At 40.0% G+C, this 22,218-nt stretch overlaps 1 protein-coding gene across 2 annotated transcripts in view; it reads right to left on the bottom strand.

Moving 5' to 3' along the window:
* SH3D19 (SH3 domain containing 19) overlaps positions 1–21,476 on the bottom strand; it is a 61,630-nt gene extending 40,154 nt beyond the window's left edge. Inside the window, exons 1-2 of one of the 2 annotated variants that reach the window (XM_014068522.2) lie at positions 21,156–21,476; positions 5,551–5,590 (exon numbers count right to left, since the gene is read on the bottom strand). In XM_014068522.2, the coding sequence (XP_013923997.2) occupies positions 5,551–5,590; positions 21,156–21,246 (131 nt within the window). In that variant the 5' untranslated portion in view covers positions 21,247–21,476. Of the gene's footprint in view, positions 1–5,550; positions 5,591–7,079; positions 7,239–21,155 lie in introns of those variants that run through there. The other variant, XM_014068530.2, reaches the window with a different exon arrangement.
* Between the last annotated feature and the right edge of the window lie 742 nt (positions 21,477–22,218).

The following is a 22,218-nucleotide window of genomic DNA, read 5'->3' as shown; positions in this document are numbered from 1 at the left end:
ATGTAACCGAAGTGACCAAGGCGCTGGGGGTGAATTTGACCTCGTCCAGGGGCGCATCAGCAGAAAATTGGGCGGCAGCCATTATTTTAGTAATATCCTGATGGAGTCGCTTGCCCTGGAACGGAATGCAATCCTGGAGCTGGCGGAGCCACATCACTGTGCGGTTAAAATATGAGGCCGCCGCCATGGACTTTACGGCCCAGGCGGAAGCATTGAAATTCTTACGCAAGGTAAGTTCCACCTGCTTGTCCTCCGGTTTCATCTTATCCGCAGCGTCCCCAGAGACCACCGGAGATGAGGAAACCAAGGCTGCAATGGGTGTGTCAATAGATGGTAATTGGAGGGCCTGAGCGAAGGCCTGCTCTAATTGTAGAAGTGCCGGTCATTGCTCCCCGGGTTAGAAAAATTGGAGGGGTGAGCCCACTGGTTTTTAACCAGTTCCATAAACAGAAGAGGAGCCAGGATCTCCTGGCTGTGTTGGAAAACATGGCCATATCTGGGTCTCTAGGTGGGGGAACTGTCGGATCCCCAGTCCCAATCTTGGTGGTCTTCCTGGCCTTGTGCAATAGGGTCTTGATCACTGCCGGGGAAAAAAGGCCCGTGGAAGAAGAGGGGTTAGGAGAAACAGAGTCCTCATCCTCTGAGAAACCCATGTCCTGGAGATTGTCCTCCCCCAGGACAATCCCAGTGGATCCCTCACTGACCATGGATGGAGAGGGAGCCCTATGATGTTGTAGGCTATGGCCGCCCTGAGTTCTATAAGAATGGAAACTCCTGTCCTTCTGAGCGATGCCCGGGTGGTGGCTGCAGAGATGAGCTTCTTAATGTTCTCAGGGAGGTGTTCCAGTTCCTCTAGCTCCTCATGAGAGGATCCTGGATCCTGTGGAGCTAATCTGCATGAAGGCTGGTGTGTTCTAGAGGTACCCTCCAAAGGGTCCACCGCCACCCCACTTGCAGGATTGGGGAAAACAGAAGGGGAAGGTGACACCCCTTGTCTGGAATAAACGTGAGATCTGGAAGATCTGGATGGGGAGACCGAAGGAGAGGACGGGCTGAAGCCCTTGGGAGAGGCTGATTGAATATAGGAGGGCCTGACTGGGGAACTAGACCTGCAGTTTGATCTAAGCCTAGTTGTTTGGGCCTGCTTCTCGGCCCTGGCAAAGATCTTCTCCAGGGCCTTCTGCCTCCTTGCCTCCTCCCTGGTTACAGCCCTAGAGGGGCGCTGAGACGCCATGGGTTTGGCTGCAACACCCTTGTCTTGGAACCTAGGCCTTGGTCCTCCGCAGCTGCCATAGAGGCCGCAGGGCCTTGGGAAACTTCTGGTCTCGCCTCCATCGCCCCACTCATGTATTTGATAAGGCCTCTGTAGGCCCCGCTGGAGCCTGGATCTTCGGGAGCTTTTGAGGGCTGTGATGAATCCAGCCTCTCCGGTCTGAGGCTCCTCTAGTGCCCACATGGCCATTAGCGGCCTTCCGCACGTGGCACCCAAAATGGCCGACAGAACTCCCGAGCGCTTGGTGCGATCTAATGGCAGCCGCGACTGGCTGTCAAATGGTACAGCCGGGCTCCTCGCTGAAATGGGCTCTCCTGGCTCAGAAACCCCGGCACCAAAGCTTGTCTGCCTTAGTCTTTAGCTTCACGGTGCCCTCGATGTCTGGTGCAGTGTGGAAGACGGCAGCCATCCAAATTAAATGCAGCGCCTGTGCAGACTCTTCGCACACTCCTCGCAAGCGCCGGCAAGTCAAAAATGTTCAATTTCGCTGTCCACTTTCCAAAGAAGTTCCCGAATCTGCGCTTCGGAGCCTGTCACCCCCACTGGCCCGGGGATATGGAGAAGAGCTCCAGGCCCATGGAGAGGGAGTGGCAATGCCCCACGGGGCTCTCCCTGACAGCACAGGGCAGAAAAGACTGTCCCTTGGGCCACAGCAGTAAATTTGGAAATTTAAAATTTTAGAGTCTCCAATAATTCGAATTACACGTATCCAATTAAATAATTCAATTCCTACCTAAAATTCTCAACAGTGCTTGGACCAAAAGACTGAGAGGAAACTGGGAGATAAGGAGAAGGAAGGGGCATTTAAGAAGTTTTCTCTCAGTCTTTGGACCAATCAGGCTTTGAGAATACCCACACGTAACCCCTCCCTCTCTTCCACTGGAAAAAGTATGTCGGTAGGTAGATAGGTAGAGGGATAGAGAGAGAGAAATAGAAAGAGATAGAGAGAAATACAGTACATAGGTAGGGAGAGAGAGAGAGTAGATAGGTTGGTAGATAGAGAGAGAGAGAGAAATACAGTAGATAGGTAGAGAGAGTAGTTAAGTTAGGTTAGGTAGGTAGGTAGGTAGATAAAGGGGGAGAGAGAGAGAGAGAGAGAGAGAAATACAGTAGGTAGGGAGAGAGTATAGGTAGGTAGGTAGGTAGGTAGGTATGTAGGTAGGTAGAGGGACAGAGAGAAATAGAGAAATATAGTAGGTAGGTAGGGAGAGAGAGTGAGTGTAGGTAGGTAGGTAGAGGGATAGAGAGAGAGAAATAGAGAGAGAGAAATACAGTAGGTAGGTAAGGAGAGAGAGAGAGTATGTGTAGGTTGGTAGGTAGAGGGATAGAGAGAGGGAAATAGAGATAGAGAGAAATACAGTAGATAGGTAGGTGTTTCTGCTGGCACAGCACTTGATCAATGTAATTCTCATCAATCAGTTAACGAGCTTTCCAAAAGGGGAAAAAAGTTTTTGCACTCTGCAAACCTCACAAAAACGGCCCGTTTTTCACAAAAACAGGCCCGGTTTTTTTTTTAAAGGCATGAATAGCCTTGGGGGGGGGGTTTGCAGAGTGCTCCGGGAGGGACAAAAATGGCCAAAAAAAGGTCCATTTTCCACAAAAATGGGCCCATTTTTTGTCAGAAAATTTGCATGCATAGCCTTATGGAGACTTATAGAGTACTGCTAGGGGCTGGGAAGGCAAAAATGACCCATTTTGTGCTCATTTCTGCCCTCCCTAGCCCCCAGGAGCTCTCTGAAAGCCTCCATAAGGGTAGGCATGGCCATTTTGGTGAGGGGTGGGGCTTCGGGAGACAAAAAATGCTGTATAAGATGCATCCAGATTTTCAGCTTCTTTTTTTGAGGAAAAATGCTCCATCTTATACTCCAAAAATTATGGTAATTATATTTATGTCTGATGTGTTAGAAACTGCTCATTAAATGTTCTCAAAGATTAAGATTCCAGATAGATTAAGCCAACTAAGTTTGGTAAGTTCAGTTAGCAAAGCTACTGTTTTATTTGTATCTTTAAAACCATTTCTGACTTTAATAAACCTGCTATACTAGAAATTAAAACTGATAAAATATAAAATCTAGTAAAAAGAGTTGACTTATCCACATAAAACTTTCTTTTCTACGGTGGCATTTCTTAGCTCTGAATATTCAAGTGCCTTTTACCTGAAGTTTATAAATTGTTGTAAATTATAGGAGTGACATGTAAAGCAGGGTCCCACAACCCCTGGACTGGGGCCCACTACCAGACCTTGGCCCATTCAGAACCAGGCTGTATGAGTGGTGGGTACTTGTGCGTGCTACTCCACTTGTGCAAACGGTAGGCACTCACACTTGTGTGTGAAGCTCCATTTGTGTGAGCAGTGGGTGCCTGCTCCCATCATTTGAGCAAAAGGACCTGTGCTTGCTTGCATGTGCCTGCCACTCACAAAGAACCATTCCCCCCCTCCACGACCAAGCCTCCAAACTGAAAAGGTTGGGGACCACTGTTCTAAAGTATATGACACAGGGCTGTCACATTTCATACCTGTTAGGGATATGAATCAGAGGTGGTATTCAGCATGTTCCGACCAGTTCTGGAGAACCGGTAGCAGAAACGTTTGAGTAGTTTGGAGAACCGGTAAATATCACCTCTGATTGGCCCCGCCCCCATCAATTCTCTGCCTCCCGAATCCCAGCTGATCAGGAGGAAATTGAGATTTTACATCCTTCCCCTGCCACACCCACCAAGCCATGCCACGTCCATCAAACCATGGCCAAAGAACCGGTAGTAAAAAAATTTGAATCCCACCACTGATATGAATACCTGATAAACACAATACTCTTCAGTGTAATGTATTTTTATAAGCTTAATTCAACTTTGATAGTTTCCTACTGCACATTTTCAACTAAGTTTGAGCAATTATAAAATATCTTACATGAGAAGCAGGGCAATTAAAACTTTCATGTCACGTAAAGATATGAACTAAAAGAGTCAAGTAAAGTAATTACTAAATTCCTTGCTGCATATTTCTTGTGTTAAAGAAACAAATACTAACAATGCTTACAGCACATTAAATTAGACATAGGGTTGAGCAATCTATGGCCCTAAAGCCACATATTGCCCTTAGTTAAATTACATATGACCTTGTCCCAGTCAAAAACATTTCCAAGTTTGAAATGTGGGAAAACTGTAACGGTTTTTAGCAATTATATCTTAAAGGGCTCAGCATTCAGTAGTTTAAAGTAAACAAAATACTTGGAGGGTAGAAAACATTGTCTCAGTAATCAAATCAGATTATACTCCTTTCATATTTCTTTATAATTATAAAAAAGTAATTTTTTCCATTTGCCAATAAATTGATTAGTGATACCCATGGGTAAACACACTTATCAATATAGAGAAATATCAATTTATGAAATACAATTTGCCATCACCCATATATTACTGTAACCATTTTCAAGTGAACCATATCTCTTTCTTCCTTATTTATGAACTGTTTACATTTACAGACTGGGTGCTAATATCTTCAAGAGGTATCTTAAAATGGAGCAGAGACTAATATTCTGTACAGTTGTACACATAAAAAAGACAAATAGTCTCACATGAGGGATATGTATTTAACTACAAGGACTTGCACTCCTTATATTACCACATATGTATTTTATCACTATGGTTCCTTTTAATTATTTTATCCCAGAATAAAATTATGTATTTTTATTTTATTGATAAGATCATAAGACTAATAAATTAATAAACTATTCTATTCTACAAGGACACGTTGTAGATGCTTTATTACACAAAAAAATAAATCTACAAAATAATACATTCTAGTCATTTTAAGTTCCATAATGTCCCTACATCTTTCAATGGCTACATTCACAGTTTATGATATAGTATTAATAATTTTTAATCATAGTTTATAAAATGTACAGAGTTAGAGATACAGAAATTTTCTGGGCTGAAGGGCACATTTGCCCATTGTGTTACAAAAAAAATAGAATTCTTTCCATTTTCACAATTATTAAAGCCATGCATATTATAGAGCACTTTTTTTGTTTTTCAGTCCTACGTAAAGAATATTATAAATGCAAGAAAGAGAGAGTACATATGGAACCAATAAAATATTTACCCTATTTGAAAATTTGAAAGGACTCAATGTGATCCTTTATACACTTTAATCACCAGAGCAAATCTAAACTGCAAAATTAATGTTTTTAATATTTTCATTCAATTACAGTTTCTTAATTTTTTTTAGTATAATATAGAAGAATATAAAAAGAACAAAAACAGAAAAACAATCTCACCCTGATGAACGGTGGTCTGGTTTATTTCTTTCTGAACGATCTAGAATAAAAAAAAAACGGCCACAAAAGATGTTAATTTAGTTCACTATCCTACAGATATGAACTTTTAAAATGATATTTTTAAAAGCTAGATTTTACTTTGTAGAGGATTATTTGCCTAAAGAAATAAAAACATCTGCAGAGAATATTTAAGTGTATGACTGAGAAATATAATTTTCTTTATGCTTGGTAAGTTTGGTTTTTATGTTTAACAGATGCTGTCCTTTTTTAAAAACCCAACAGTTTTCCAAAGAATGTAGGAGAGGAGTGGAAAAGAAAACCACAGAATTAGTCAGCGCCTAAGAATCATTTCATGAATCACAGCTGGCAGACTCTAGGAAAGGATAGGAGAAACATTCAGTGACAGCAACAGTTCGTGCAAATACAGACTATATTTCTATTATGCCTTTCTCCATGATCTTCTACAATTGCAGGCATTTAAGCCTTTCTGTGTTCTTTTTCCAGAGAAGTGTTATTACTAGACTGATTTTCTTTTTAATCAGTGGGTGAAGATTGCATGTACTGGGCAAAGATGACTTGAACATTAGTTATTATAAATCATACTATATTAGAAAACGCTTTGGAGTTTTAAAACTACAATGAATGTATTGTATATATAACCAAAATATAAACAGTTCCCCAAGACAGATCATTTCCTCTGCAAAATATTCTATGCTACATTTTTCACAGATTTTTTTTTTCTTCCACAAACTTCTGTCCAATTTTTGGAGGCTGCCTGAACAAGTCTAAGCAATTTTCCTGGCAAGGTTTTTCAGAAGTACCATTGTCTCCTTCCTATGGCTGAGAGAAAATTATTGGCCGGGGGTCACTCAGCTGGCTTTCTGTTTCCCTGTTTGCTGCCTGATGCCTTAACCACCACATCAAACTGGCTCTCACAGGAAATTTACAAATACAGCTATTCAAATATAAAAATACAATAATATTACCAAAGACTTGCACAGTATTCTACTTTAAGTTACAATATTTGGAACTATATAAAGGTCTCATTTCATTTTATAAGCCACCAAACTAGATTAACATACTTTTAATGCAATATCTTATATTTTAAAATGATGTTAATAAACAGAATACCCTCATCTATATCATTTCTTGTATTGCTATTTTCTCAAACGGCGCAGTAGTTTTTAATTTGTACTTCATTTTTCTATTTTGCAAGCAAGATTATTTACTGCCATCTATTCCTAGCAACTGATGCATGCCAACATAGCAACATAATTAGCACCAACTACATTGAAAAACAAAGTCAACATTCAAGATATCTTAAGCAGGCATCATATATATATATCCTGTTTTCTTTTCTGTCTTCTACTTTCCTTTACTATTCTTTTAAAAAACTTTTTATATTTTTCTTAGTTCCTTTAATCTATTAGTAAGCTTTAATAAAATTAGTTTTTTTTAAAAAAGCTTTCCATAGGGAAACATAAGAAAAGATGTCCTTTTCTGTCTTCACAACCTGGTAATTACCATACCTGAAATTACAGAGGAACATACAATCCTTTCCCTTCATGTTGCTATCCTGTGTAGAAAATAAACTTTTATGGTTTTCATACAGCTGTCCAGCAGAACAAATCAAGACATTTTTCAAATGGTACAACACCAAGAATGAGAAAGAAAAATCACAAACTATGTAAACAGCATTCGAAATGATCCTTCCAAGGAGGATTCTGATTGGCAGTTATACTGTAGCCAATCTCAGAATTGGAATGCTGTCATTCAGGAAGTGAATGTTATTCGATTTCCCCCCTTTCTTTCTTTGTTTAAACAGGAAATAGTTTAGCTGAACTTGCATAATTTACTGCTTAAAAAAATCATCCCAAAATGATAGCAATTTTTTAAAAAGTCTGATAAGTTTTAATCTTATTTTCAATAAAAAGAGGCACTTATTTTTTTAAAGAACCATTTTATTCTAGATTAAATAGGATTATTAGTCAGTGAAAGTGACTTTCTTAATCCTACAACTTGGTACTACATACATGGGGAGGAGTTATTAGGAAAAATTTAGAAAAAAGAGACTTGAAATATGAAACTGGTATTAGGCATTTAAAATATTTTTTCAGATTTTGTTTGTCAAAGAACTACATTAACAGTAATATTATTTCCAAGAATGTTAGTATCCAAATCCAGCTTTTAAAACAGCAATATATGCAGATTATAATAAATACACATTGATGTTATTTAAAATTTAATAGCTGGAGTAATGAAGTGTTGGACAATGAGTAAGAATACACAGTCATAGCTAATTAGTTAAAGACAACTGGCCACTTCACGAGCCAACCTGAGCTCTGTTTGGTTGTGAATAAAAAGAGGGAGTTTCCTTGTCTTTTTTCCTCCAGGTCTGGGATGGTGAACCTGTGGCACGCGGAGCCATTTGTCAGGGCAGGTGAGACGTTGCCTTTTTTAAAGCTATTTTTTGCCCTCCTCAGGCTTCAGAGGCTTTATAGGAGCCTGGGGAGGGCGAAAAGAGCCTCTCCCCCCAGAGGCACTCTGGAGGAGCTTCCCTGAAGCCTCCGGAGTACAAAAAAATGGCCTTATGGGCAAAAGGAAGTCCGTTTCCGAACTTCCGGTTTGCTCAGGGGGGTCGGTTTAAGCCCTAGAGTGGCTTCAGGAGGCTTCCCTGAATCCTCCAGAGGACTAAAAACGACCCTTCAGGGGCTTCCCTGAAGCCTCTGGAAGGCTTAAACCAACCCTATGAGCAAACCGGAAGTCACTTCCGGTTCGCTCGTAGGGTGGGTTTTTTTGCCCTCCGGAGTCTTCAGGGAAGCCTCCTAAAGGTCCCTGAAGCCTCCGGACGGCCTCCGGGAGGTGGAGGCGGCTCTTTTTGCCCTCCCTATGCTCCTATAAAGCCTCTGGAGCCTGGGGAGGGCGAAAAAAGCATGCAAAAAATGGGGGGAGCGCCTCTCATGTGCACATGCGCACTGGGGGGGCGTGTTGCATTATGGATGTGGCACGCCCATGCACAACCCTCATGCGCTCACCACTTATGGCACCCAAGCCAAAAAAGGTTCACCATCACTCCTCTAGGTGCTCTCTGTGTTTTACCCGATGATGTTCCTACTGTATTGATTTCCCTGACTATGCTCGTTTCCTTCTCTTATTTACTGTAAATATATTTATTTATATAAAAACCACAAGTTCTTATCAGCGTCTGTGACTCCCTTTGGACACTGGCTACGCAATTTTCTGACAATGGATATGTGGTTTTAGATAGCACAACTGTACTTAGTAATATATTAATACATTTTGGCAGAGTACTCCAAAGTTAGGAATTTTCCAAGCTACTATTCAATAATTAAATACTTTCACAGTTAGGTAGTGGGACATTGGAAAAGCATGTGGCCGTTCAGATCTAGGACTTCAGATGTTTTTTGAGCAGCCAGATACAGATCGTCTCATTTACCAATGGTAATTGGAAGTGGAAACTCTGCTATTAAGTAGTACAGTTGTAAGATGTGATGTCACATAAACAATTCCAGCAGTTGCCATCATTAGGCAAGAAACAATGGATGGAAACTAATCAAGGAGAGAACCAACCTGGAATTAAGAAAAACGTCCTAACAATGAGGACAATTAACCAGTGGAACAGCTTGATGGCAAAGTTGTGGGTGCTTCATCACTGGAGGTTTTTAAGAAGAAACTGGACCGTCGCTTGTCTGAAATGGTATAGGATCTCCTGCTTATGCAGGGGGTTGGACTGGAAGACTTACAAGGTCCCTTCCAGTTCTATTCTGGTTGAGGTTGAAAATGCATGACATTCAATCTCGTCTCTCCAGATGTTTCATAACATATTCAAAAACTTGCTTATAGTGGAAGATCAGAGGCAGGACACGCTAGCCAAGTTTACTGCAGACAAGACAGAAGCCACATATGCACAGAAGATCTGACAATTGAACAATTTAAAAATCAGTCATTATATGTGATTTGGAGTCCTGAATTTTTAGGTCAATAAACTTTGCCCATTCTCTTACCAGCCTTGAAATCAAGAATGATCCATTCAGCGTTTTTGTATTAGTTCTGTTTATCCTCAGAACCATTGGTTTCCATGCTCTCAGATTTAGCTCTTTCATTATCATTATGCCTTTACCGGTAGTCCTTGACTTACAACCATTCATTTAAACACTTTTCAGAATTACAACAATACTAAAAAAAGGGGGGGGGGACTTATAAACAGTCCCCGAACTTAGCAACTGTTGCAGTGTCTGTGTAGTCATGTGATCAAAATATGGGTCTTTGGCAAGCAACATGTATTTATGATGGTTGCAGCATACCAAAGTCCCAAGATCGCCATTTTCAATCTTCTCAGAGCGCTTTCAACAGGTAAAGTCAATGAGATTTGGATTTTATTCAACTTGTATGCCGCCCTATTCCCGAGGGACTCAGGGTGGCTCACAAACCGGAAGGGAAGGGAACAATACATAAAACAAAGAAAACAAAAACAGACAACAATACAAAGCCAGTTTAAAAGGTCTCAACAAGCACACCAATTTGAGTGGGGTTGGAACTCAGCAGTCCCAGGCCTGCTGGAACAGCCAGATTTTAACGGCTTTATGGAAAGCCTGAAGGGTGGTGAGGGTCCGAATCTCCACAGAGAGATCGTTCCAGAGGGCCGGAGCAGCCACAGAGAAGGCCGTCCTCCGGGTGGTCGCCAGTCGGCATTGGCTGGTAGATGGAATTCGGAGGAGGCCTAGTCTGTGGGATCTAATAGGTCTTTGGGAGGTAATTGGCAGGAGGCGGTCTCTCAAGTACCCAGGTCCAATACCATGTAGGGCTTTATAAGTGACGACTAGCACCTTGAAGCGTATCCGGAGACCAATAGGCAGCCAGTGCAACTCCCGGAGGATAGGTGTAACGTGGGTGTACCGAGGTGCACCCACAATCGCTCGCGCAGCTGCATTCTGGACAAGCTGAAGTCTCCGAACGCTCTTCAAGGGCTGCCCCATGTAGAGTGCAGCCAATTTTTCTTAATGACTGCCTGATTCACTTAACTACTGTAGTAATTTGCTTAACAACCATGATAAAAAAGGCTGTAAAATTAGGTACAACTCACTTAACAACTGCATTGCTTAGTAGCACATGTTTCAATTCCAAATGTGGTCATAGGTAAAGGACTACTTGTATTTAATTTGTATCAATTAAATCTACCAGGCTAATACCTATGTCATGGTGTTTATGATAATCTTCCATACTATGGCTTATGCCAGCTCCTCAAGATAGGCCAATTCAGGAAACAGACACAAAAATATATTAGAACCTTATTATATTGATATAGGCCACAATAATCATGAATCATTCTTTTATTTCCCTTTTATACCAAAGAGATTCAAGTCAGGGCAATTTTAAGTTTCTTTCACATGCTTTCTTATTTTGCAGATCCAGCTCATGATTTGCTAGCACTCCTCAAATACCTCTACCAAGGTCAACTTTGCTTCTCTACAATTTTTCATACTGTGTCCTACAGAACTTCAGGTTCATAAGAACTTCAGTGTGAGGTTCTAAGAGAGACTATAGGGGAGGTGAGAATTCACTTGAACATAATCAATTTTCTATCACTAAAACTCTACTTTTGAACAAGAGTTCCAATAATTTTCTTTTCTTTTTTAAACCAACAAGCTCTTTGATCTGAAAAGGATAAGAAAACTATTCCAATTAATGATGTTTTTAATTGGATTAATTGTAAGAGTGAAGAAAAAGGAACACAACGTATTTCTTCTACAACTATTCAGTTTTTGATATATTTCCATTATTAAAAATAATATACCACAAATTCTAAAATTATTGTTCATTAGTTTTCTGCATTAAATGATACACAAAGAGTGAACAGAAACTAATTAATTTACTCATCGAAAGTAGAGTTAATTTATTTAGTTACTGGAAAGAAAATGCATCTCAGTTATCTTATTGGCCTAATGAAGTTTTAAAATTATGCAAATGAATGAACCTAAATATAAGAAATGGCGATGGTACAATAATGACAGAACTTAAATATTAAAGATTTCATACAATATTAACAGGGATGAAGTGTATTTTTATTTATCATTTATCTACATTGCATTTTTATGATGATCAAATATAACAATTAAGTTATTTCAATTACTATATATCAGTGGTTCCCAACCTTTTTTTTGGCCATGCCCCACCTAAGCTTCTCTAAAATCCCAAAGCCCCCTTGTGACATATAATTTTTACTTTACTCAAAAAGTGTACTCTACTCAGGCGGAGGAAGCCTAAAAGGCCATTAACGTGGTTTAAACAAGGTTCAGATTGCCCCCATTAAAAATCAAATTGCCCCACATTGGGAACCACTGCTGTATATGGAAGAATGCTGAATCTCTGTATCTAGCAGGATCAAAGCTATTTTAAACTATTAAGTACCTTGGATTTTGAAACTCAGAATATGAACAATATATCAAGGATAAGTTACTTGGCAACCCTGCACAAAATCTTTCCTGTAGGGAACTTTATAATGTGCTTCCTTATTGCTCTTGACATCATGCTGTGTCCATGTACTTTTGCCATGACATATTTGCGTAAGTTTTTGTTTCAAATATAGGACATTTTAAATCTAACATTCTTTCAAGAATGCATTGCCTCCCACACTTTCAACACAGGGAAGAGAAAGTAGAATACATATACAGGTGAAACTCGAAAAATTAGAATATCCAGCAAAAGTTCATTTATTTCAGTAATGCAACTTAAAAGGTGAAACTAATCTATGAGATAGACTCATTACATGCAAAGCAAGATAGTTCAAGCTGTGATTTGTCATAATTGTAATGATTATGGCTTACAGCTCATGAAAACCCCAAATCCACAATCTCAGAAAATTAGAATATTACATGCAATCAATAAAACAAGGACTGTACATAGAACAATATTGGACCTCTGAAAATTATAAGCATGCATTTGTACTCAGTACTTGGTTTAGGCCCCTTTTGCAGTAATTACTGCCTCAATGCAGTGTGGCATGGAAGCTGCCAGCCTGTGGCACTACCGAGGTGTTATGGAAGACCAGGATGCTTCAATAGCGGCCCTCAGCTCTTCTGCATTGTTCGGTCTCATATCTCTCATGGCAATGCCCCATAGATTCTCTATGGGGTTCAGGTCAGGCGAGTTCGCTGGCCAATCAAGCACAGTAATCCCACGGTCACTGAACTAGGTTTTGGTGCTTTTGGCAGTGTGGGAAGGTGCCAAGTCCTGCTGGAAAATGAAGTCAGCATTCCCAAACAGCTCATCTGCGGAACGAAGCCTCCTGGTAGAGGGCTGCATTGACCCTGGACTTAATGAAGCACAGTAGACCAACACCAGCAGATGACATGGCTCCCCAAATCAACAGAGACTGTGGAAACTTCACACTGGACTTCAAGCATCTTGCAGTGTGTGCCTCTCCATGCTTCCTCCCTACACTGGGTCCTTGGTTTCCAAATGAGATGCAAAAGTTGCTCTCATCAGAAAAGAGGACTTTGGACCACTGAGCAACAGATCAGGTCTGTTTTTCTTTAGCCCAGGTAAGACACTTCTGATGTTGCTTGTTGTTCAGAGGCGGCTTGACAAGAGGAATACAACATTTGAAGACCATGTCCAGGATCCGTCTGTGTGTGCTCTTGATACACTGATTTCAGCCTCAGTCCACTCCTTTTGAATGGCCTTTTCTTGACAATCCTCTCCAGGCTGCAGTCATCCCTGCTGCTTGTGCACCTTTTTCTTCCACACTTTTCCCTTCCACATAACTTTCTATTAATGTACTTTGATACAGCACTTTGGGAACATCCAACTTCTTTTACAATTACCTTTTGAAGCTTTTCCTCCTTACGGAGGGTGTCAATGATGATTTTCTGCACAACTGTCAGGTCAGCAGTCTTTCCCATGATTGTGATTCCTACTGAACCAGACTGAAAGACCATTTAAAAGCTCAGGAACCCTTTGCAGGTGTTATGGCTTAACTAGCTGCTTAGAGTGGGACACTTTGAGCCTAGAGTATTGCACCTTTTCACAATATTCTAATTTTCTGAGATTGTGGATTTGGGGTTTTCATGAGCTGTAAGCCATAATCATCACAATTATGACAAATCACAGCTTGAACTATCTTGCTTTGCATGTAATGAGTCTATCTCATATATTAGTTTCACCTTTCAAGTTGCATTACTGAAATAAATGAACTTTTGCAGGATATTCTAATTTTTCGAGTTTCACTTGTATATGCCTACAACATGCCTGCCATTACAGGTAGTCCTCGACTTACAACAGTTCATTCAGTTACAATTAAAAGTTACAATGGCACTGAAAAAAGTGACTTGTGACTCATTTTCATCCTTACAACCATTGCAGCATCCCATGGCTCCATGATCAAAATCCAGATGCTTGGTAACTGACTCATATCTATGACAGTTGCAATGTTCTGGAGTCATGTAGTCACCTTTTGCAACCTTCTGACAAGCAAAGACTATGATGAAGCAACCAGAACACACCACTGAACCGTATGTAGGCTTAAGTGTAAAACTGTGACTAGATTTATACTTTGTGTCATAGAATAGTGATCACCATTTGCAACCCTCCCAGCTAACTTCCGACTTCGAAGTCAATTGGAGAAATTGGATTCATTTAACAACTGTGATTCTCTTAACAACTGCAGTGATTTACTTAACAGCCGTGGCAAAAAAGGTTGTAAAATCAAGCATAATTCCCTTAATAACTACCTTATTTAGCAATGGATGTCCTGCTCCCAATTGTAAGTTGAGGACCATCTGGAATTATATTTGACTGTGTCTTATTCAACAAACCATACTCATTCTATGACACAAAGTATAAATCTAGTGGTGTGTTCCGGTTGCAACGGTGTACTCCACATGAATGCGAGCAGCACGCGCATGCATCTTATCTTCCAACGACGCCTCCGCAATGCTCCAGCTGTTCGGCGGAGCATCGCACAGGCACTGTACCTGCCATGTGCATGTGTGGAACCGCCAAAGGCTTTAAAGGACAGGTAAGGAGCGCGGGTGGGCGGGCAGGCCCTCCGGAGCACCATACCAGAACGGTATCCGGTGCTACAGGAAGGCTCTGATACGCCCGTATTGGGGCGTACCACCTGCAACCCACTACTGATACAGTATATCTTGCTTGTTTTTTTACAAAAACAAGCCATATTCTACTTTAGTTATGGGTGGGTTCTGGCCAGCGTTACTGCCAGTTTTGCTCATATGTGTGTTTTGCGTGTACCTGCACAGTTCAATATCGTAGAAATTGTTGTTCTGCATGTGCAGAACTAAAAAAAATGGCGGTGACGGTGACTGGGGAACCGGTTCGGAGGCGTGTCCAGCCTGGGTCACTGCTGGTTCTGTGACCCAGGCTGGCATGGCACTACCGGTTCAGCCAAATCGGGCTGAACTGGGCAAAACTGGACCAAACCAGTAGGAACCCACCTCTGGCTTTAGCACAATTATAAACTCAACTACTCTGTCATTAGATCACATATTCAATGTATAGTATAAACAGGTTAATAGCAGCTCCCAATCTAACATTATGTACATAGGATAATATAAAGAAAATGGTTTTGTTGTAAAGAAGCAATTATTTATAATTTTTCTTCTTTACATTCTTTCTTACTATTTTTCTTTATTTTTAAAAAAACTTTCCATAGAAGATAGTATTACTGATGGTTGATATTGTAGCTACTAATTTCTGTCTTCACTCTTCTTTAATATTTCCTTTAATATTTCTGATGTTAGCATATTTTGTATCATTTTGTAAGTGCCTTAATTTGATTTGAATGCCACCCATAGTGACCATAACTTTCCAAAATGCAGCCACCGGTCACCAAAAATTAGCTCACATAAATAGAAGTAACTAAATAACTTATTTAATCTGTTATCTTTGAGTTCAATTATAACCCAATAAACATTTAGACAACACTGGTATTAGTGGTACCAACAATTTATCTAGGTAAAATATATTATTTATACATAATTCAAACACGAGATTTATTTATTTTTCCTTATAGTTTCCAAACAAATATACTATCTTCTTATCTAAATAATTGTTTCTAGTCATCTTCTTTCAGTACTTTTCTAATCTAATCTACATCTAATTCCATGCCAATGTCATAGACATGGTCTTCCATATGATTTATTATCAGAAGATATGGTCAATTTACTGGCAGATTTGCATGTAACCTTAAATACAGTATAGTCACTTTTCAGAGTGAGATGGAAAGCATATAAATTTCATAAATAAATCCTGATTCATCAAATTAAAAATAGTTTGAACTGCCACAAAGGCAAGCAAAAGAACACATCATCTAATTGTAATTTAGCATTATGTAAACTAAGTCATTCAAACACATATCTGATACACATTCAATGTGATTTGAAGCACTTACATTCTTGTTTATTTATTTTATATATATATACACACACTCATACACATGCACATCTAACTGAAAATAACTTATACCATTAAGGGTGAGAGCACAAATCCCACACTGTAATAAGCCTTAATATAGACTCTTGATTTTATCCACTGAATTAAGCTAATAATGTTTATGGCTAAGGGTGTTGTATGACTACATCCAATCTATGACAAATTTTATAAGCCACAATTACTTAATATGTTGCATCAATCTACTCAGAGCCTATAAACTGGGCACTCCCAAATCTTTTAGCTAGGAATAAACTACATTGTCCATACTCATTTCTCTCAAGTTTTCTTGTCTGAATGCTGGGAGAAACTATTGGAGTGACTGGGTTTCATGTATGTATGAAGGGTAAAATATGCATGGATTTTGCATTCTAAAAATGTGGCAAGAAAAACAACATTGATGAAGAGATGTGAATAAAAAGTGGACTTGGATAATACATTCTTTTTTGCCTGTATGCATTTTTCTGAAATGAGTAGTCATGTACTCCCACCATAACAGTCACTTTTCATGATGATTAGATTATATCTCTAAATTCCAAATGTGCTTATTAGCCAAAGGTTTAGAAATTCCCGACTATTTTATCTGTCTACTCTAAACTATTTTAAATTAAATTGAAATTTATAATGAAACAGATATTATTCAGTGCACATTAGGGTGTTATATTAGGATCTTAATTGTAATAACAGTTTTGCCTGTGTTAAGTTCATAACTATCACCTTATTTATGCAAGGTTACAGTAAGGGCCATAAGGAATTTATAGTATTTATACAATATTTTTGCTAAACTTTTGCTAAACGTTTTATGCATTTATTTGCTTTCATCCTTGGAGTGGCTTTGTGACATAACTATCTAGAGAAATATGAATGTCCAAGTTCAGCAGGAAAAGCATCATACTTAAAACAACAACTTGAATTTCTAGCTTCAATTTGTCTACTTCAATTTTATTCATTTGACTATTCCAGAGAAAGAAACTGCTTTTTACGCTTTACCTTTGGATTTAAAAAAAAATATTTTTTCATTCTGTATTAAGAGTTATATTTTTTACATATAATGTTTTTACAGTTAGTGAAAAACTGCAACTTCTTTGTAGCTCCATGTGTCCTTTGGTACAAATACCAACAGACAAGTACTTTTCTGTAAAATTAAAACAGCATTGTGCTTAGTGGTGCTGGTTCATTTCCAAGGACAAGCAGCGATAGATAATAGTCAAAGAGCCTCTGTTACCATCCCTAATTTATTCCAACAGTACGTGAGCGAGAACCAGCTGACTTGAACAGATTCTTCCTACTGACTTCTTTTGCCTAAAGAAAAGTCATAGGGATAATCTTTTGCTTTGGATTTATTCAATGCATACGTGCTCACTGATTACTGGGGAATACGGTCAATTGTAAATTCAAAGTAGTGAAATAGGAAAATAAGGAACAATGAATTTAAATGTCTACTAAAATGTAAAACTGTCTACCCAGCTCTCTGTCACATATCAAAACACACATTTCTGACATTTTTAAAAAAACATGTGTTTTGTAACAATAGTAGTTGCACAAAAACAATGAAGATAGCTGCTTGTTACACAAATTCATACAAGTAGTTTGATCCTATAATTTGATATACTAAATTTTGTAGCCCATATAATAAGGTTACATGGTAAAATAGTACACCTTAGGTGTAAGATGGCTTATGATGTAGCTCTACGCTCCACGTATTGTGATTTCATGGGTTTCCAAACTGAAAAGCAGGCAAGAACTTTCTGGGCAAGCATATTCCATTAAGTGGGACCGGGATGGTGGGGACATTGCAGCAAAAAAACTTGCTTCTAGGCTTGTTTCCACCCTTTAAATTTCCTGGAAGGTGCCATGGCTCCTGGGCTGATTGAAGGCTACAAGTAGATTCCCTTTGAAAGAGATGGCCTTGGGTTTCTTGGATATAAATAATATACAGTGGTGCTTAAATATTTGCGAACCCTTTTGAATGTTCAATGTTTCATTTTCCTCAATAAATAAATACATCTAATATTTTATTCATTTGTTTAATTGGATTCACTTTATCTAGTTTTTTTTTACTTGTGTAAAGTATAGACTATGATTTACATCATACTTATGCAAGGATATTGAAAATTCAAAAGAAGTCACAAACTTGGAAGCATCACTTAGGGCTTTATAAGATAATGACCAACATCTTTAACTGGAATATACTGCTAGCTAATGGAGCATCCAATTTAGGTAATATACTGTTCCATAGCACATGGACCAGTGCATGAAGCTTTCAAGTTGTCTTCAGGGATGGTCTTAGATGAAGAGTGTCACCCTGGTTTAACTGGCAAATAAAGAATATGTGTGTTATGATTACTAAAATATCCATCTCTACTTTGGACCACAACTGCTACACCAGTGGCAGCAGAGAAAGACCGTACCCTCATAAACACCATTTGTGATTCTAACAGTAACTGTGATTCTAAAAGTAACTGTAATGACCATCAAGTCACTGACCTATTTCTTAATGGGACCTTCTTCCTTATAAATAAAAGAATGTGTCAGAAAGCCCAAAGGCTTCTAGATTAACAGCAAGACTAGCTGGGATTTACCTTGGCTCACTCTATCCAGATCCTTACAATCAACAGAACATCAACTGCATCTCCTGTCCAGCTCATAGTTGTAATCTACAATTACATGTCATCCATATACTGATACTGCCTCATTTGAACTAACAAATTGCTGTATTCCAGAGATACCGTTTATGTAATATGGGGAAAGTACAGACTACACAAATGGAATATGATATACTCTGCCCTGGCTAATATTATTTTGAATAACCCACTCTGGATGAAGTGTAACACTGTAATCCAATGTATTCAATTCGTAATCCTCTTAGTTTAGAAAAGGGGTGTAAACTCGTGGCCTGTGGGCTGGATGCGTCATGCACTGGCTATGACCACGCCCAGGTTAGTGAAGGAGGAAAAAAGTCACAATAAGTCACGTGACGATGCCATGATGACGCAAGTTTGACATCCCTGGTTTAGAAGGATATCATGGTTGTGCATGAAAACAATAAGTATGACTTCAATTCCATATCCAGAATTGGCACTGATGAACAGCAAATTGAGACCCAACAGCAAGATTACCAGAGAAGATTATCTTAAATGGACAAATGAGTGCCACAAACTGCCAATAGCCTTTTTCTCTATCCGATCTCTTCTATTTTTACAATATTTATCAAAAGTAAATGTTACTCCAGTTAATACATGACTACTTAAACACACACAACCAGGTCTCAAATATAGACAAAGTCCATCCTACAATAAGATAATGCCACCAAGTATCTTATTTGATTCCTGATATTCTCCAGATACATTCTGGCAGTTCCAGCTGCCATTGTTAATTGAATTCCATGTGATTGCAGCATCCCCCCAGTTACGTTATCACTGTTGTGACCTCCTGCGAACTTCCCCAATGTCTTTGCTTGTTAGTCAGCAATGGAGGTTACAAATGGTGATCATGAGACTGTGTGGCACTGCAACAGCCAAAACTGTGAGGACCCTTCATAAGTATCCCTCGTTCAGCACCTCTGTAACATTAATAGTTGCCAAATGAATGGATGCTAACTGACATCTACCTGTACTGCATACCTATCTGCAAGGATGGTGTAATATGTATAAAACAAAATGAAATGCCTCAAATGCAATTGTATATATGACAATTAAGTTGCATGCAATAACTTTACGGAATGCTTGTGAAACTCCACCGCTCCTATACAACTGAAATGCATGAAAAATGGCCAGCAGATAATGTGAGGATAAGGGATTAGTAAACTTTCAGCCAAAGGGTGAGGAGGGAAAATAGCACTTTAACACAGAACATTTTAGTGCTTTGCAAACATAATGACGTGGTTGATAATTCAGGAAGTTTGCAAAGTAAGCAGTCCAACTCAAGTTTAAAGTATGCCAAGAGGAGATGGTCATTCATGTTCCCTCCCTTTTTATAAAGACTTGATAAGTATCGTGTACCACAGGAATTTAAAAAAGCTTCCTGAAACTAAGCTAAAGCATTGATTTATAGTGTTCATTATTAACCATTTTATATGAACTGGCAATGCTTTCAGCAATTCAAATCGAGTATTTCCCAATCCTCCCAGGAGATCACCGAGGAACTAAATCATGACACTTGTTGCACAAAGCTTCATGTCACTCCCTTTTAGAAAAAAAGTGCTTTTATAAAATGTTCCATCACCAGTGTGTATGTGTGTGTATTAATCACTTCATTATCAGAAATGTTAAGTATTAAACTTTGAACCTTACTTCCTTTTACCCAACCATAAGTTGTGTGAATGGCCTCTTATAATTCATTGTGAGATAAGAAAGGGTGTATGGTAGCTGTTTGCTTTTTTCACTAACCCATAATCTGGGTTTATACGTCACACTAAGCCATAATTTCTTTAGCCAAGGTTTATTGAAATCACTATAAAGTTAAGTTTCCAACCAACTCTGAGCAGGTCCAAAATATAAACCCCAACAATACCAAAGATACATGACAACTCCCAGCTGTTACCACAGCATTACAATGATGTAATGGTAACTGTTCAATCCATCCAGAAACCCATCCTTTTCTTGTTTAAACAGGAACTGATAAAATTGCTTTATCAAGGAAAAAATCCAAATATCTCCACATTTCCTTTTGACGGGGTCCAACAGCATTATCTGTGCGGTGGCATAGACATAATAACTGAAAGTCAAGGAGAAACAAAAGCACTATTGTGCTGGAGAGAAAATTTAAAGATGGGTAGATAGGTAGGTAGGTAGGGGGGGGGGGAGATAGATAGATAGATATGGAGGGAGAGAGGGAGAGGGAGAGAGAAAGAGGTGTAGGTAGGTAGGTAGATATCTTGTGGAATCAAGTTAGATTCATTAAGCCCCCAAGAAGCTCTCTTCGATTTGCAGGGTTTTCTGACACACAACAACGCCGAGTGGCTACACAGAGCGCGCTCTCCTTCTGGGTTGTAGCCTTGATCCTCAATCCAGCGGCACTCGGTTTCCCACTCGCCCCCGCCTTCGGCTAAGCAGGCAGCGCGGGCAGAGTTCTCCGGCGAAGTTCCCTCTTCGCCCGCCCAACGCCGCCGGCATGGCCCTCTCACCTCCTCGGCTTACCTGTCGCTGGGTTCAAAAGCGCCCTGCGGTGCCTTCTGGCCACCTCTTTCCGCTCCTCCTCGTCTTCTTCCAGTCGCCAGGCTTCAGCCATCGGCTCCCGGGACAAAGGCGGCCTTTAGGCAGCGGCGTCCACCATTGCGCCCAGGCGGACTCTCGGCTCCCCTTTGTCCGCACCTGCACCTGACGCTTCCCGCCGGAGAGGGCGGGGAGTCCCGGTTTCGACGCTGCCCTCCCCCTCGCTTTTGCTTTCTCCTCCTTCCCTTCCGTCTCGCCAAGCTGCAAGTCCAGGCCTTTAAGGGTTCTGGGCCGAAGCAGCTCCAGGACCGTCCCTCCAGGAAAACGAGGGGCGACTACTTCCACTACGGTGGAAGGGATAAAGATAAAGGGAGAAGTGGGTGAAGGTGGCGGTTCCCTCGCCTGTTCACAACATTCCGGTATCAACAGGAAGCGAGACTCTCGCCTGATAGTAAAACAAAAGGAGAACAGAGAGGGAGGGAGAGGGGGGTAATCTGGAGCAGCAAAGAGCAATCGCGGCTGAGGAATGCGAGGGGATGAAGCGACCTCCGACTGCGGTGGGAAGCCGAAGGGCGGGGGCCAACGGACGCTTGTCTCAAGAAAATGGGGTGGGCGCAGCGAGCGAGAGGTGCTTTCTTGTAAGCCCGAGAGACCCATTCTTTGGACTCCAGTGCTTGCTATTTCTTTCGCTGGAGCTCTGCCAGGAGCATTTTCCTCACACTTTCGAGCTTTTGCAACAACGCAGATTTCGTGAGAAGCCAGGGTGCCCCTCTGCGTTTTGCATTGCACCATTTATTATTATTATATACTTTATTCATTAAACATGAAACTCCGCCAATTGAACATTTAAAAATGTGTAGGAAGTTATCACCCAGCCCTCTCCCAGAAAAAATGAAATATCCTAGGAAATATTGAAAAGGCAGAATATTTCTCTGGATGTGAAAAAGGAAGAAACATGTTTTAAAAATCAGAATAGCTGTCTGCAGCTTCCTGCCCATCCCCCTTTGTCAATGAGCCATTAAAGCCTGAGCTAGTCCACTTCACATAA

This window comes from Thamnophis sirtalis, unplaced genomic scaffold (genome assembly GCF_051295495.1).
Source record: "Thamnophis sirtalis isolate CommonGarterSnake01/CBP01778 unplaced genomic scaffold, rThaSir2_p1.2 scaffold_10, whole genome shotgun sequence".
In the NCBI taxonomy this organism is placed as follows: Eukaryota; Metazoa; Chordata; class Lepidosauria; order Squamata; family Natricidae; genus Thamnophis; species Thamnophis sirtalis.
The sequence above is the reverse complement of the archived record's forward strand: the minus strand, read 5'-3'. Positions and strand labels throughout refer to the sequence as shown.